This window comes from Colletotrichum scovillei (assembly GCF_011075155.1).
Source record: "Colletotrichum scovillei strain TJNH1 chromosome Unknown Contig00005, whole genome shotgun sequence".
NCBI classification, from domain to species: domain Eukaryota; kingdom Fungi; phylum Ascomycota; class Sordariomycetes; order Glomerellales; family Glomerellaceae; genus Colletotrichum; species Colletotrichum scovillei.
In genome coordinates, this window is record NW_023336263.1 from 929647 (window position 1) to 944741 (window position 15095).

The 15095-nt window shown below is 54.8% G+C and overlaps 4 protein-coding genes across 4 annotated transcripts; 2 read left to right on the plus strand and 2 right to left on the minus strand.

The window, feature by feature from the left end:
• Nucleotides 1-880: 880 nt before the first annotated feature.
• HER10_EVM0012989 (endonuclease/Exonuclease/phosphatase) lies at nt 881-1783 on the plus strand (the record flags this gene model as incomplete). Its single annotated transcript, XM_035482363.1, has 1 exon — nt 881-1783. One exon carries the CDS (start codon nt 881-883, stop codon nt 1781-1783), a length of 903 nt encoding a protein of 300 aa, XP_035334517.1.
• A 26-nt stretch (nt 1784-1809) lies between these two features.
• HER10_EVM0000740 (methyltransferase domain-containing protein) lies at nt 1810-4004 on the minus strand. Its single transcript, XM_035470508.1, has 2 exons — nt 2961-4004; nt 1810-2797 (listed from the first exon to the last, which is right to left on the minus strand). Exons 1-2 carry the CDS (start codon nt 3439-3441, stop codon nt 2127-2129), a joined length of 1152 nt encoding a protein of 383 aa, XP_035333673.1. The 5' UTR covers nt 3442-4004; the 3' UTR covers nt 1810-2126.
• A 435-nt stretch (nt 4005-4439) lies between these two features.
• On the plus strand, nt 4440-6930 carry HER10_EVM0008995 (O-methyltransferase). Its single transcript, XM_035478500.1, has 4 exons — nt 4440-5477; nt 5548-5674; nt 5741-6207; nt 6323-6930. Exons 1-4 carry the CDS (start codon nt 5144-5146, stop codon nt 6673-6675), a joined length of 1281 nt encoding a protein of 426 aa, XP_035334235.1. The 5' UTR covers nt 4440-5143; the 3' UTR covers nt 6676-6930.
• A 521-nt stretch (nt 6931-7451) lies between these two features.
• Nucleotides 7452-11335, minus strand: HER10_EVM0008377 (uncharacterized protein). Its single transcript, XM_035477902.1, has one exon. It carries the CDS (start codon nt 8947-8949, stop codon nt 7981-7983), a length of 969 nt encoding a protein of 322 aa, XP_035334187.1. The 5' UTR covers nt 8950-11335; the 3' UTR covers nt 7452-7980.
• Nucleotides 11336-15095: the final 3760 nt, after the last annotated feature.

Here is a 15095-nt window from a genome sequence, read left to right on the forward strand (position 1 = left end):
AATTCCATTTCTAGTCCGCAGCTAGCGAACAGGATCTGATAAAAGTTGAATGATTGTTGAAAATGTCATGTGATGAGCGGTGAACCCCCTTGGAAATAGCGCCTAGGGCAAATCTTGGCAAAAAGAGAGTTTCGGTGCTGGTCGAAATTCAGGAGCTCTGGCAATTTGCTAAGGCGCAAGATTGGCATCGAGTGTCTTGGCTGACGAGCGAGATATCCATTCTCATAATCCCATGAACCTTGAATAGACGAGTTCGAGGCCCAGAGCCTCAGTGTCTAACAGACAAGCGCAGTGATCTATGCCTCAACCGGGTAAGCTTTGGAGAAGCTAAGAAGGGATGATGGCATCGAGCTTTTCGAGCGACTTTCTTGAGGCTCAAGAGCTCCTCCTAGTGATGAATGGTCTAGTTCATCAGTAAGCCGATAGACTAGACGCGGGCTCCGAGGGGTAAGAAGCCCGATGCCGTGCCCCAACTGTGAGAAGGCCTCCGACCCGGCTTCGACCCCTCCTTGACCGGAGGATCTCCACTTTCTCGGCGAATGAGCGGGCATTGGAACCCCACGTGAACCCGGAGCCCTCTGTCGATTAGAGAAACGTGGGTAAACGCTGCCGGCCTAATGGTAACCTGAAGCGGAAGGTCGAGAGATAGACTTGTTGAAGTAACGATGTGACGACGACTTGCAGCTGCGAGCGTGCCATCGGAATTCTCGGTGTGCTTCCCCTCACCAAATCGTATTCAACATGTGTGTTTTGAAAAGTAAAGGTTCCGGAAGCCTTCAGGCCAAAGATTCTAGTCATGAATGCTGTTCTGATTCCATTAATTCTGTACTGCCGTGCCACATGTAAAGCGAGTCCAAGGCATAGTTCCTTTCAAGCAGCAATGAAGTCTTTTCTGGCCACAACGTTGTTGTTTGGAGCGAGTCTGGTCAGTTGCCAATCATCTGACCTCGCTCTACGCTTCATAACCTACAACATCCGATGGGCCACCCCCGACCCAGGAACCAACGAAGCACCTTGGTCCACCCGCAGACCGCACCTCTTCTCTCAGCTCAACTACGAGACCGCAGCCCGGCCCGAATCACTTGTCTGCATGCAAGAAGTAGTCGAAGAACAACTCCTCGACATCGCCCAAGACCTGGGCCAAGCCTGGTCCCACGTCGGCGTCGGCCGTGATGACGGCGTTGCTGCCGGGGAGTTCTCCCCGATATACTACCAGCCGGGCACTTGGACTCTCACGGAGAACCGAACGTACTGGTTGAGCGAGACACCTGATGTCCCCGGGTCCAAGGGCTGGGACGCCGCGCTCCCGCGCATCGTCACCGTCGCGTCGTTCCAGCATGTAGAGAGTGGACTGCCGCTGGTGTATATGTGCACGCACTTTGACCACGTGGGCCAGGTTGCAAGGGAACATAGTGCAGAGCTCTTGGTTAGCTCGGCGAAGGAGTGGGAGAACTCGACAGAGGGGGCTGTGCCGGTGTTTCTGGGCGGCGACTTGAACATTGAGCCGGATAATGCGGCGTATCAGATCTTGATCGCGGATGGGAACTTGCACGATGTTCGGGACGTGGTTCCTGAGTCAAGGAGGCTGGGATACTCGAAAACGTACACTGCGTTCACGGATGATACGTCGGATGATACGTTTCTTGACCATTTGTTTGTGCGTGATCCGGCGGTCAGAGGGATGGAGTTCTTGACTCATGCGGTTCTGCCGAACCATTTTGACGATGGCGTGTATATATCAGATCATCGACCTGTTGTCGCTGATGTTATGATTTATGTGTAGATTAACGGGAGATCTCAGATAGTACTGGGAATACTTGTAGATTAGTTAAGGGGAACATCTAGTACCCTCAGCCAGCGACTCCTTGAGACTCTAGGTACCCTATATAGACGGCCTGCTTGACCGTACTGTCTTGGTACACCATGAAGGGCATATGAGAATCGTGGTCTGCCACGTAATGAGGTATCTGTGGCACTCGGTGCTAATAGTTCATGGACATCTTGGCCCTGATAAAATCGAATGAATCCTAAGTTGATGGCTGAGAAATCCTCCTCCCAACTCTTTACAACATTGGTGCAACCACTGCCAAACTCCTATACCAGCAAACGCCAAATCCCTCTCATATCTAGTAGCCATCATAAGGCTTCTGTCCGAACACCACATGGAACGTCAGATACGAGTGTATCGACACATTCATCAGGCTCTTCCGCACATCAATCAGGAACACTTCCACCTCGGCAGGACTCCATTTGAGCCCTCTCGTCAACGGCGCCATACTCACAGCCTGAAGCGCATCAATGAGCATGCTGCGGTTATACAGCCCAATCGTCTTGAGCTTTTGGTCTCGCGGCCACGTCCCGATGGGCACCTTCCACACCTTTTCAACAACATTCTCGAACCCGTTCTCGCGGAGCATCTCCGAATTCCTCTCCATCGCCAGCGGGTTGATGCCGAAGCTCCGGAACCCGGACATGCAGAGGTCCACAAACTTGCCGTAGCCGTACTCCTCGGGCCCGGGCATCGTCCCGTCGTCGCACTGCAGGACGAAGCGCAGCTCCTGCAACTCAACCCAGCCGCCGGGCTTCAGCGCGGTGAAGGCTTGGGAGAGCATACGCGGCCAGTTCTTGACGGCCATGCACATGTGCCGCGCGTGCACGAAGTCGAGGGAGGAGGGCGGCCAGACCCATTCTGCCTCTGCGTCGTCAACGACGAAGCGGACATTAGGGGGTACCCAGGTTGGTTGGATTGGGCTCAGGTCGATGCCGGATATGTCTGCTTCTGGGTACTCGTCGCCCACTTGAGATGTTGTCAGTACTTGCTAGAGGTCATTTGCTCATCGAACGATTTCGTCCAGTGAAAGATTGTCCAGACTAATCGTCTAGATGCCATCATGTCTGTGATGATGACACTGTCAAAATAGCAGACGTGAAAGGAGACAATCACGCGAAGAGGAACTCACTATCAATAGCCCAGATTCCCGTCCCCGTACCAATATCAATAATCTTTTGCGGATTCTCCAACGGCGCGCAATGAAGCTTTCCATCCATGACATTGACGCACATGGCATGCTTCATATCCTCACGCTCCTGCTCCGGCTCGTCATTGGGCATCAGGTACCGGCCCTCCATGTACTTGTGATACCGCCGGGTGTTCTCAAAGACGTAGTCGCGCACGCTGTTGGATAGCGACGTCGAGGCCGAGTGGTTGCCGATGCTGCTGCCGTCGAACCCTTCGTCCCAGACCTCGTCTCCCGCCCGCGACGACGCGCCGTCATCTTCCGTGTCGGCCTCGACCACGTTCTCCGCTTCAAAGTCCTGCTGTGGTGGTGTCTGCCGTCCGCCCGATCCTGATCGCGAGCGGTGTCCCGATTGAGGCAGAGGAGGTGAGGGCGACTTTTCGGGCTGATCGGCCTCTGCTCTTGCTGTGGTGGTGTCCGCCATGACTTGTGCGATGCTGGCTCAAACCAGGCTCGAGAAGAAGACGTACGAGCGGCGTATTCTGTCCCGTTTCCCTTCCCGCGGTTCCTGCTCGACTCTATCACCGAGGAGCGATTGATACCGCCGTCTCCGATCGACGTCGCCTGGTGTTCTCAAGTGAGGGCTCGTGTGCCTAGCCAGGATGTGCCGCAAACTGGACGTTGGATTGGAGATCCGCGAACGTAAGAATGAGACGGAGAGGGGGAGCGCGTGCTGGGGTCTTTGACCAGGTCCAGGAACATAAGTGTCTTTCTGTCAGAAACCTTAAACGGGTCCTTGGGAGCGGCACCCTGTACGTAGGGAAAAGGCAGAGTGGTTATGGGGGAACAACGTGGACCGAGCCAGTCTGGTATGAGCAAAGTCGAATGACCATCTGACGAAGGAAAAGAAGAAAGTGGAAGACAGGAAAAGCCTCCCAACGAAAGCCGTTGAGACCGGAGTTTCGGGGTTCGTTTGTTTCTTTTTTCTACGTTCCTTACCCTACGGCTTCGGACCTTTTGTTCTTGTCTGTCAGCGGCACATCAGCAGCAGCTCGACGAAAAGGAAACGTCTGGGCCTCTGAGTTGTGTCTGCGTACCAAAGTGGCATGTCGGCTCAGTCGACCTCAATGCCCCTGCGCCATCCTCTTTGCTCAACAGACCTATCAAGCTACGTCCTGAACAACTTTAGCCGGGTTTGGTAGGAGACCGGCGCCCCGGTCTAGAAGTGTTAGTACAGAGGCGGATTCCTTTTTTCGCCAGACTATTCCCGGAGCGTGGGCCACGAGCAGAATAGCTGGACACGGCAGACTCCTCGATTGTGTCTGTGAGAGAGCTGAACGCTCTGCCGTCATGCAGTGGCGCTCCGAGATGTCTCTGTTTCTCCGTCTTGTTTGGCCGGGTTTCTTTCAAGCACGCGGCCCTTCTTTCTCCTCTTTCTCCCACCCTCCTCTGTAAGTTATGAGGTCTTCCAACCGCCGGACCGTCAGTCCACGTCTGTGGCCCCCCACCTCTTTCATTCAATTTCTTGGGGCTCGACTGGTTGTGCTGCTTTAGCTCGACAGTAGCTGCGTTTGCGCCATTGGCTAGCCGGCTGAACCCCCTCCGATCCTTCGAGGAATGTGTCCCCAATTCATGCAGAAACATGTAGGACTAGACGACCGCGGAACGTTTTCACCGACGTGGGTTGAGACACCACACCGAGCTGCCGCATCCAGCTACCGTCCATCCCTGGACGTAGCATCACCGCATCAAGTGAGGAGAAGCTTGGGAACTTGAGGCGCATCAGGAGGGAAATGCGGACCAAAGGTTCTTTTTTGCGCGCTTTTCCCTCTCCCCTCAAGTCATTGCTCCCCTCTCCGATCTCAACATCCATCGCTGAAACTTTATGTGCGCTTGAGTTGTTACTGGACAGCAGAGTTCATCATCCCATCTCACCCACATTCCGTACTCGTACATTCTCCAACAACGCGACGCCTGTCAAATCCCGTGTGCCCGGTTTCCCGTGCGGCGTAGTCGACTTGCTTCCCATGCAATCACACCGTTGATCGGCAAACCTGCAGCAGAATCCACATACCTCGTTCGAAAAAGGGAACGTAATCACATTCCCCGTGTAACACGGCCGTGCAGAATCCGCGCCGTTCAGCGACCCGGTAGAACTTTGTTTGCTTCGGGGTCCCACACCGAAAATGACAGGCGACATAAGCGCTCAGATCCGGGAGGAGGCCGCGGCAGCGACGGAAGAAGTCAACGCGGCCCTCCAGAGCTTCGTGACGAGTCCCGGACCGTCCGGAGGTGACTTGGACAAGGGCCAACGGCGGCGCATTATTGACGCGGCGAATAAGCTGATCAATGCCGTCAAGGACCCCGGCGATGAGTGGTTTGATGCCACGGCGCAGGTCGCGCAACTGGGTGCGAACCGGCTCTTTTGGGAATGGAAGGTCTATGATCACATCCCATCCGAAGGCAGTATCTCGTACGGTGAACTGGCCAAGAAGGTCGACACCGATGTATCGCTGATACGTGAGTTTGAAATGCACTGCCCCGGGGTCCAACTCAAACTATTGGGGATCTTCTGCTAACACTCGTTCAGGACGTACTGGTGGTGTGTTAACTTCAATGGGCATCCTGCAACAAGTCGGGGACGACTCTGTCGCGCACACAAAGCGCTCTCGCATCTACATCGACGGTCACCCAGCGGGTCAAATCGTCGGCATGGCGTCTGTTCTCTCCCTCCCGCCCCTCAATCCTTGCCCTCGAAATGCCTTACTAACACCCTAGTGCAGATGGGAAAACGGCCTGGTACCCTACGTCCACATGCCCGCCTACTTTGAAAAGTACGGCCGCAAGGAGCCGCAGACGCTTAACAACGTCCCTGGCACGTACGCATACGGTGTGCCAGAGTACGGATGGTACGAGATGCTGCAGCACGACCCGCCGCGGATGCAGCGGTTCCTCCGTGCCATGGGCCCTATCGAGGAGAAGATGCCCATCTCGGGCATCTACGACTTTGGATGGGTTGTCGAGTACGCTCGTGAGAACGCGGGTGACCGGCCGCTGTTTGTCGATGTCGGCGCGGGACGGGGCCAGTCTATCAAGGCGATTCATCGCGAGAACCCTGGGCTTCCGTTGGAGAGGTGTGTGTTGCAGGATCGTGCTGAAGTGGTGGAGGCTGTGAGGAAGCTTGATGATGAGGATATGAGGTTGGTGCAGAAGCAGGTTATTGATTTCCACAAGGAGCAGCCTGTCAAAGGTGAGATAATATCTTCTCGAGACTTCACTTGTTCACCACTTGGTGAAGCCAGATGCACTTGTTTTTACATCGCAAGGAGTTTCCGGCTGGTAGCTGACCATATCATGACTTCAAGGTGCCTTGACCTACTGGATCCGCCGGTGTCTACACAACTACGGCGACGAGCTGAGCGTCAACATGCTCCGCATCATCGCCGAGGCCATGGCGGAGGACAGCCGGCTCCTGATCCAGGAGGACGTGATGGGGAACCCGCCGCACTACACCTCCACGATGCTCGACTTCATGATGCTCACTTTTGGCGGCAAGCAGAGATCGATCGAGTGCTGGACTGACATCCTCGGGAGGGCGGGCCTCGCGATCAAGAGCGTGTCAACGGGTCAGGGACCGTGGCGGCACCTTGCCGTGATTGAGTGCGTCAAGGCCGCGAGGTGGGGCTATCTTGAGCTTGAGGGTCGAATCTCGGGATGAGATCGGAAGTTTCAGTAGTCGTTGTGTGTCCGCGCGAGAAGGATTGGCGTTGCGACTGCGATGCTCTCTGGCAGGACTGATGTGGCTGGGAGAGGCGGTGAGGTCGTTGATGTAGCAGGTCAGCGAGAGATTGACCAGTAGATGGCAACTTAATGTGACACTATTGAAGATCGACGGGAGACAAGAGGTGGTTGACTTCAGCCTCACGCATAATGTGTATCAGCAACACCGCCAGCCTCTGTGTTCTCAAGCCTGAGGTCGGATGCCGTGTCTACAGGACCCCTACTTAGTCGGCTCCGGTCATCACCGGAGTCACCATTTCAGCAAGCAAGGACTGGAATGAATCTCGGCTAGCCCCTATTACTACTGACCCCCGACCCCGGGGAAGAACCGCAAGATTCCTAGCGAAGCCCCCAAAGCGGGTCGTGATAACTCAATTCTTCACCGCTTCTTTCGCCCGGAATGGCGGCTTGTCCGGTCCGGTCCGCCTAATGTGTTCCGGATCCGGACGGGCGGGAGGACACCGGGCTTTTCGAGTGTGCAGAAACATAGGCTCATGTAGGCTTTTTGCAAACGGGTCTCGGAGACTAGCGGTGTATGCAGAGATTTAGTGGTGTTGCAGTAGGCTGGAAGACGTTGACACTATCTGCCACAACATCAGATGGCAGTTTGATGGGAATATCAGATGAAAAAAGCCTCACCTATCCACGGGTAAATATGATTAGTAACGGTCACAGTCGATGACATTGTCAAAAAGTGCATGTATGATATGATGTAGGCATGTATATGGATATATAATTGAATCTCTTGGAGACTACATGTGTAAATAACTATCAGTCTGTATACGAGTAACTGTAGTCCTCAAAAAGACGTTTGTTTCTCTGACTCGCTTCTCTTCAATCTTTCAAGTCTCGTGTCATCGTCTATCATCTATGTGTCGCTATGCCATTCTGATACTCGAACTTCAACTCTCTCTGTGTCTTCATCCCTCGTGTTCAAGGAAATCTTGACAACCACAACAATAAAACATTAAAAACAAGATTATGCAATAAAGAAAAGAACGAAACAAAAGTATGATGAAGAATCCAACGATACCAAATGCTGGGTATAAAACGCCAATGCAGCCTTGCCCAGCCGCTTGTGCAAATGCCGCGCCGACTCAATGATGTCAATGCAATTCCCATCCCCTTTCCAATCCATGATTCCGAAATCAAAACCCCAGATGTTCAACACCGGCATCAAAGACCAAAAGGGAAAACAACGTAAAAATCAAGCAAGAAGAGTGTGAAGGTGTGAAGAAAAGACTCAAGCCGTCTTGGAGCGAGTCCATCCAAACCAACCCCTCTTCCGCCCACCGCACCCCTTCTCGCACGGCATATCCTCATCAAGCTCAAGCCTATACCGTCGCACACTCCCGGTGTCGTCGTCGAACGCAACGTGCTTCTCCTTGGGCACAAAGCAGTCCGGCACGAGGTGCCTCTTCATCCACCCCTTGACGCCAGTCCTCGCGGCATCGATAGCGGCGTACTCGAGCCTCCGCGTGCGGTCGCTGGTCCAGTAGTGCGTCGCCTGCGGCGGCAGCGGGGGCGCGAGTTCGGTGCATTCCTGGCTGTCCCGCTGATGTTGGGGATGGGAGTGGCTGCCGGGCGAGGAGAGAAGGAGCTGGCGCTGATCGAGCTCGAGGTCGTCACCGCGGCGCGAGGGCCGACGGGCGGCGAGTTCGACGTCTGTTGGGTGCGCTGGGAAGTGGAAGAAGGTTGCTTGGGGTTGGGCGTGTGGGCGTTGTTGCGGGTGGTAGAGGCTGCTTCCGCTGGTGCGTGCCGTTGTCGCCGGGTACGGGCTCGTCTTTGCTGCGCGGCGGACCGTCGGGCGGCCACGGGAGCGGGGGACAGCGGCGGCCGTGGAGGAGGACTGGGAGGATGAGGCCGTTGATGTGCGGCGGGGGTTGGAGAAGGAGGACCGCGGGGGCAGAGACTCGTAGCCCGAGTCTTGACGGCGCATCTCGGCGGGTTCGGGTTCCTTGTCCTTGTGGTGTTGCGGATGCGGTGATGGGAAGTGGTGGTAGTGTGAGGGGGCCGGTACCGGGGCTCGGATCGGGGCCGAGGTCGGGGCGGGGACGGGGGTCTTTGAGGGCGGGGAGCTCGGGGCGTAGAGCTCTACGTCGTGGAAGCTTTGGTAGGCGCAGGTGTAGTACGTCGTGTCGGAGGCGGCGACGCTTGCGCGGGATTCGGTCCGAAAGGTCATGTTGGATGGGAAGGGCGAGAGGCGAGACATTGTTTTGTGGTTTTTGTGTCGTTATCAATGTGTGAATATGTGTTGGTGTGCGTTTGTGCGTTTTGCCGGTGAGAAGAGTCCAACGGGTAGATACTCTCTCACGAAAGCTTCAGGCTGGGGTTGAAAATGGTTTGTGTCTAAAGGTGTATATGGTGTTTTTTTGTATAATAGAACTCGGAACGATAGAAAGTGAATTCCTCGTCATGAAGCCATTGGATGATTTCCCTCCTCACTTGATCGAGCACAGGCGAAGGAAGAGACGCGATAGCGGAGGTGGTTGCGCTTATTGTACTTCTGTGACGAGTTGGAAGAAACGCGATGCCGACCAGCGAGCTTTTAGGAACCAAGCTTCGAGCTGCGAAGGTAAAGACGTCCGAGTCGAGGGGATGAATCTCGCTTGCGGAAAAGGCCTCCCAGGGACACTGGGGAAGGGGGAGGGGAGGATGTTTATTGTATTAAATAAACCCCAGTTGACGAGATGATGAGAGAAAAAGGCGGAGATGAGGTACGAGATTTGAACGGAGCGTTCGATTGTGTGTGAAGTTGCGGTCAATAAACGAAAGGAGAGAAAAAAAACCTAGACCCCTCCGATGAGGGTCCCCCGTTTCTAGGTTCCTGTTGATCTGACGACAAAAGTGTCGGAGTGGACTCGTTGGCGTACTGGTTCGACAGTTCGTCTCGTGGAAGGCCCCCTGTTCGTGACCCTTTTTGGTTACGCAGTACAGGAGCAGAAGGAAAGTGTTGTTGTTTTGAAAGGCGGGAGATGCAGGTCCTTACAGGGCCAGAAGTGGACGATGCAACTATTGCGAATCGAGAACGGGTACAGGGCCTATTTTGTGTGGTGATCGTGAGGTCCTGGTGCTGCTGGGTTTGATAGACCCCGGTCGAGGGTGGCAGGGGGAGTTGTCGTCGTGGGCGGGCTAGAGGGCCGTGATTGGGTCAGGATGTTGCGGTGAGGCGCCGATGGGGTCTCGTGGTGCTGCAGCTGGGACCTGGGATGTCTTGCTGAGGAATGGAGGGGGATGTGGGATGTATCGATCGATGGAGTGTATGGAGGCGGGCGGCGTGGGCAGCTGCTGGTTTGACCAAAGCCCTCTCTCTCTCTCACTTCTCAGTCTTGCTTCTGATAATGAGACTGTTGTTGATATTCTTTCTTCTTCGTTGCCCGCCAGGACTTTGCAGCGTGGGGTGACGGCAGAAGGGGGGGTCGTCCGGAGAGAGACAAACGGTGGAGGACGGGCGTAGGTTGGGAATATGTAGGTACAGACACCGCCTCGAGAGAGAAGCTTGGATGTGTTTGGTTGGGTTGATCGCCGTTTATGCGTGGGTTGATGATGTGGCTGCTGCTATGCCTGCCGGGATGAGCTGCGAGGTTATCCCCCGGTACGGATTGGCTTTTTTGTCTTTCTCGTTGGCGTCGGTGGGTTAGGGGTGGTGCTTGTTGTTAAAGGTTGGTTTATGCGGGAAGCCCACTGCGACGATTGAACAATGCCAATGTCTTTCCCGTCTTGTCAAGGTCGGAAAATGTGTGCTGGGCCTGGCGGCGGAGACGGGTTGGAAGGGGTGAGGGATGTAATTCTTGTAGATGGCTGGGAAGGTTTATAGGGCGACAAGTAGCCGTACTGGGATCAACGGGGCAGAGAGAAAGAGAGGGAGGTAATGGCAGAGACCGCGTACGGGACACTACTGAGTCCTGACTGAACGGTCTGAAGAGCAGCAGGACAAGCCGGCGGCCAGAAGATCAGACGAGGAGGGGGGGTGTGAAGTCCAAAGTCGTGTGCTGCTGCGGGACGGGAGGGGGGTAGTAGACAGGCTGCAGGTGCAGCAAGTGGCCAGGTGGGCGAAGGGCGGTTGTAACTTATTGATGAGACGACAAGCCGCCGATGTCAAGAAGCTCCAAGTTCTAGATTCCGAGGTCCCAAGGCTGTCTCAATATGCATGTCTCAAGAGCGCACAAGTGTAAGAGACAAGTTGCGTGAGTCGACTGGGCAGGGAAACACGGATCGAAGATGAACGAGCAGAAATAAAGTGGCGCGGTGATATATCGGGAATTAGAAGTGAACAGCGGCCGAAGAAGTTTGATTCTGCAGCGCCTTTGCACAGTTTTTACCGGCACCAGGTCCCGATCGACCTTTTCTTCCAGACGCAGGTTTGTCCTTCGACAAGAGAGCGGGAGAAAACCGAGGAGGGTAAAAGCCTGTACGCCAACTGCAGAGAAGAGGGGGAGGGGCAGAGGCCAAAGGACAGGAAGGGAAAAGGGAAAAGGCCCTTTCGTGTCGCAGAGTTTCGAAACTTGAGACGATGATGTAGTCGCCCGGCGATGCGCTACACGCTAAAAGATAATCCCAGCGATAAAAACCGCATCTTTGGGATGAGATGAGAGAGAGCGGTACCTAAGTGCTAACTTGGACAGTTTAGAAGAAGCAGCGTTAAAGGCGAGCCACCGGCGACGGACTGGAGTCGAGTCGAGTCTAGAACCTCTGGGCGTCGTGTTGCCCGCCAGGCTTCTTGACGCAGCACGGTGGAGATGATAAAGATGGGGGAGGCGAGTCACAGTGAGTGGGCACTTGGGAAGCAAAACAGTAACACAAGAGACTTGCAGAGGCACAGAATATCCACTTCCAGCATGCAGGTGGTGGTGAATTTTGCCCTCTCGCCCGCTGCTGGCGGGAGGCGTTGCGCTTTACGGACAGAGGATTCGCGTTGATCTTTCACGTTGTCGTCTCAAGTTGCGTTGCGGCGCCTCTCTGTTCATGCAGCTAACGTTCTTTTAGGGTGAAAGGAGAGAAGACTAACAGAGGCTGAGAGGGGCGTCTGGTGTGTGCTTGTGTGTCATGGTTCGTGTAGTGTGTAGCGTACCCTTTTCTGGACTCTACTCGGCCTTTATCCGTAAGAGGAACAGTCCAGGACCGCAGAATCGGCCCTCAATTATTGTGTGTTTTGCTATGTACCTATGATGGGCTTTATGCGCGTGGTTGCGTGCAAGTGAGAGACTGCACATGCGAGGCGGCGGATCGCGGGATGGGTCCCTGGCACAGGGGAAGGGTTGTAGGACCTGAATTGCGTAAAGCGCTGATGTTGTTGCAGGAAAAGCTCGACAACGTCCGAGGAGGGGGCTTAAATCCTCCCAAGCCTCTCCCAGTCGGAGTAGCGGTGACGCACGAGTGGCCGCGTGTGGGATGAGATGGGCAGAGTTGAGAATCGATATGAGAAGATTGAGGGGAATGAACGATGCGGGAGAAGGAGTAACTGAAGACGAGATGAGAACTGTAGTCACTGAAAGAATGTGTGCTGAACGCGTGTTTGTGTGTGTGATTGAAAGAGGGCATTCAAAGGCCTGACGGAAAAGCCTCCATTTCGAGACGAGGATGGCCCGGCGGCGTGGTGTTGATATCTCCCCACCTTTGATGCGCTGTTCGACGGCTCGTGGAGATGGAATGAGGGCTAGCTCATTCACACTATTGAAGAGACGACCTGAGAGCTTAAGACGGCCGGAGAGCAGCCCGAGAGTTTAAGCCGCGGCGACTAACACAGTAGGACAGCGGCGATGCTTCTCTAGCTTCGGTCTGCTGCGTGAATTGACGGGCGGGAACGGGATGGCGGGCCTTGAATCTCGTCAAGTCACGTCAGTGAGCATACCGTACCCTTTCTCTACCTGAGAACGAGGCACTCCCGGCCGGCATGAGGTTCGGCTCTTTTTCTTCGAGGAACGCTGTTACTGAACAATGAAAGAGCCGAGAGCTGAAAAAGCTGGGCGTCAGTCCTCGGCTGGCGCGACTATCGATGTTTTGTTTGTATTAATCAAACCAGCGAGCCGTCTCGCTTCGTTTCTTCCGACGTTTCGGTCCACCCGCTAGCTTCGTTCACTCTTGACAGTGACAAGTACGACGTTTTGACTCTCCCTTGGCTTTGAGTGGGTTGGCTGAGCGGGTTGGCTGAGCGTGCATTCACGGCCAAGGACGATTGAAAAAGAGAGTCAAGGCGAGACGCTGTGGGCTGGTCGTGCAGGGCGGCAAGGTTCTCCCCCATGTCAAGAAAGTCTAGAGTTCCCACGGCGGCCCCTCACTGGGATTCTTCCCGCGCAACCGCCGATGTCGCTAGAGCGCCGGGCAAGGTCCAGGCATGGAGTTTGGCGGAGCAAGTGGTGTGCGTGCGGAGTGGAAGAATGAGTCGAACGTTGTGCGTGTGTGTCACTGTGTTGCGCCTTCACCCCTCCTTTTGGGCTGGCTCTGCTTTCCTGGGGATTTTCGTGAAGGAGGGGCAGAATATTGCGAAATCTCCTGCGAAGGAGGGCTTGATTAGGGCTGGTCTCTTTGGTAAAAGGTTGTAATGCTAAATGCTTAATGAAAGTGAGTGAGTCCGATGCCAGTGAGCATGAACGAATGAATTATGAGGATTGTCATTCATCCACCCCAATCATCATGCGTCTCTCCGTAAAAGGCAATATAAGCACCTCTTACTCTGGTACTATGTAGCCTTCACGAGACGACAAGGTGGTATCGCGAGGATCACGTATCACAAGCCAAAACAACATGCGCATTGCTCAGAACCATACAGAGGGGAACATCAATGTCAAGGAAATAGTCACATGAGTGAATGCGCAACAGCTGCAGAGGCAAATCTGGTGTGAGACTACGGTAGCTAGCACAAGTGTCGTTCATTCCCAGCTTGATCTCGACCCTGGAGCGCCTCTCTTGACGGACGAGAGGACCATCACCACGTTACCCAAGCCTCACATTATTGGACGGGGGTGCTATTTCCGTTGCAGGATTCAGCGGCCTTGTCATTCGCGGCGCAGTTGATAGCTCTGCTCTGTGCTTCAGTGGTTGAGAGTGAGACAGGCAGTCCCTGATCTCCTTTTCACATGTCAGACTCATCCTCACACCCTCATACATCACTCACACGCATCTTTGGCTTCTGCTACCACACCACTCCAGGAGTCAATTGACCTTTGGATTGGACGCCGTCGCATCGTCCCTGATTCACACCGGCCCAATCATCGCCTACCGCGTCAACCTATATGTATGCGCCTGCTGCGACCTGACGTGCCGACCCAGGAGGAGGTCACCCACCGGTCATCGTACATACCCGACCCCGTGGGCAGCGATTCGCTTCTCGCGTACATGAATCCATCCATCCATCCCATCTCATTATCGATGGATGGATGGATGGGTAGATTGCCGTCTATCTCGCGCGCCTGAGATACGACAGGCACTCATCCTCATCTTTCTAGGCACTAAATGCTTACTAGAGATACTTCACACAAGGGCGAAGCTTTCAGGCCAGCCTCAATAATGCGAATGAGAGGATCGCATGAGTCCTCCGTGAACCCACGCAGCTTTGCTCAGCCACCGCACGTTGAAGCTATATCCATGCCGACCAACCTTATTAAACAACTGCAAAGTTTCCAAACGGTCCCGTCGACACCAATCATCACCCGGGGAAATCCAAACCTACAATCTGGATCAGGTCGTTGGATTCCGTTCTTCGTCCGACCCTCCAATTCCGTACGGATTCGCCAGCGCGGGACCGCAGCCACCTACGATCGACCATACACACCCACCCAGACTTCAGTCACTTCCTTCACGAAGCCACCAGTCCCAGAACTGGCAATGATCCTCGAGACCACGAGGTCACGCTCACTGCGACTGGGACTGGACTGGCCAGACTGGGCTTGAACGGCCTTGTGCGAACCAGGCCGGGCCAGCCAGAACTTCGCAGCCGCCTGGCCCTGCCGTCTTGAGACATGCGTTCTATTTCCGACTGGCTGTCGTGAATCCTTCTGCTGCTGAGCCTGCCACTAACTACTGTGCTGCTGCTGTGTGTTCTGGCGATGCAAACTATTACCAACAGCATGTGGCTGCCAAGGCTGCGTGTCACCAGCGCACTGCAAAGAGACATTGTCGACGCCATTATCACAGGCTGCCGAGATGCCTCCCGTGTTGAGTTGCTTTTTCCACATTCCAGAGGAACTGGCCCTACTGCTTCCAGCAGACTCCAGAGTCCGAAGTCTGCCCTACTCGACCTATCTGACCCCCATCCGACCCCCGCCGATGAGATCAATCTTTCCCCTCCCCCTCCCGATCCCACCCCTCCAAGGCTCTCTCAGCCGGGTCCGCATGCCTCTTCGAGCACGCCCGTGGACC

Coding starts and splice junctions, on each gene's coding strand:
- HER10_EVM0000740 (XM_035470508.1), bottom strand. CDS start 3,441: ATGGCGGACACCACCACAGCAAGAGCAGAGGCCGATCAGCCCGAAAAG. Junction 2,798..2,960: donor GGGAATCTGGGCTATTGATA/GTGAGTTCCTCT, acceptor CAACATCTCAAG/TGGGCGACGAGTACCCAGAA.
- HER10_EVM0008995 (XM_035478500.1), top strand. CDS start 5,144: ATGACAGGCGACATAAGCGCTCAGATCCGGGAGGAGGCCGCGGCAGCG. Junction 5,675..5,740: donor GGTCAAATCGTCGGCATGGC/GTCTGTTCTCTC, acceptor ACCCTAGTGCAG/ATGGGAAAACGGCCTGGTAC. Junction 6,208..6,322: donor CAAGGAGCAGCCTGTCAAAG/GTGAGATAATAT, acceptor CATGACTTCAAG/GTGCCTTGACCTACTGGATC.
- HER10_EVM0008377 (XM_035477902.1), bottom strand. CDS start 8,949: ATGTCTCGCCTCTCGCCCTTCCCATCCAACATGACCTTTCGGACCGAA.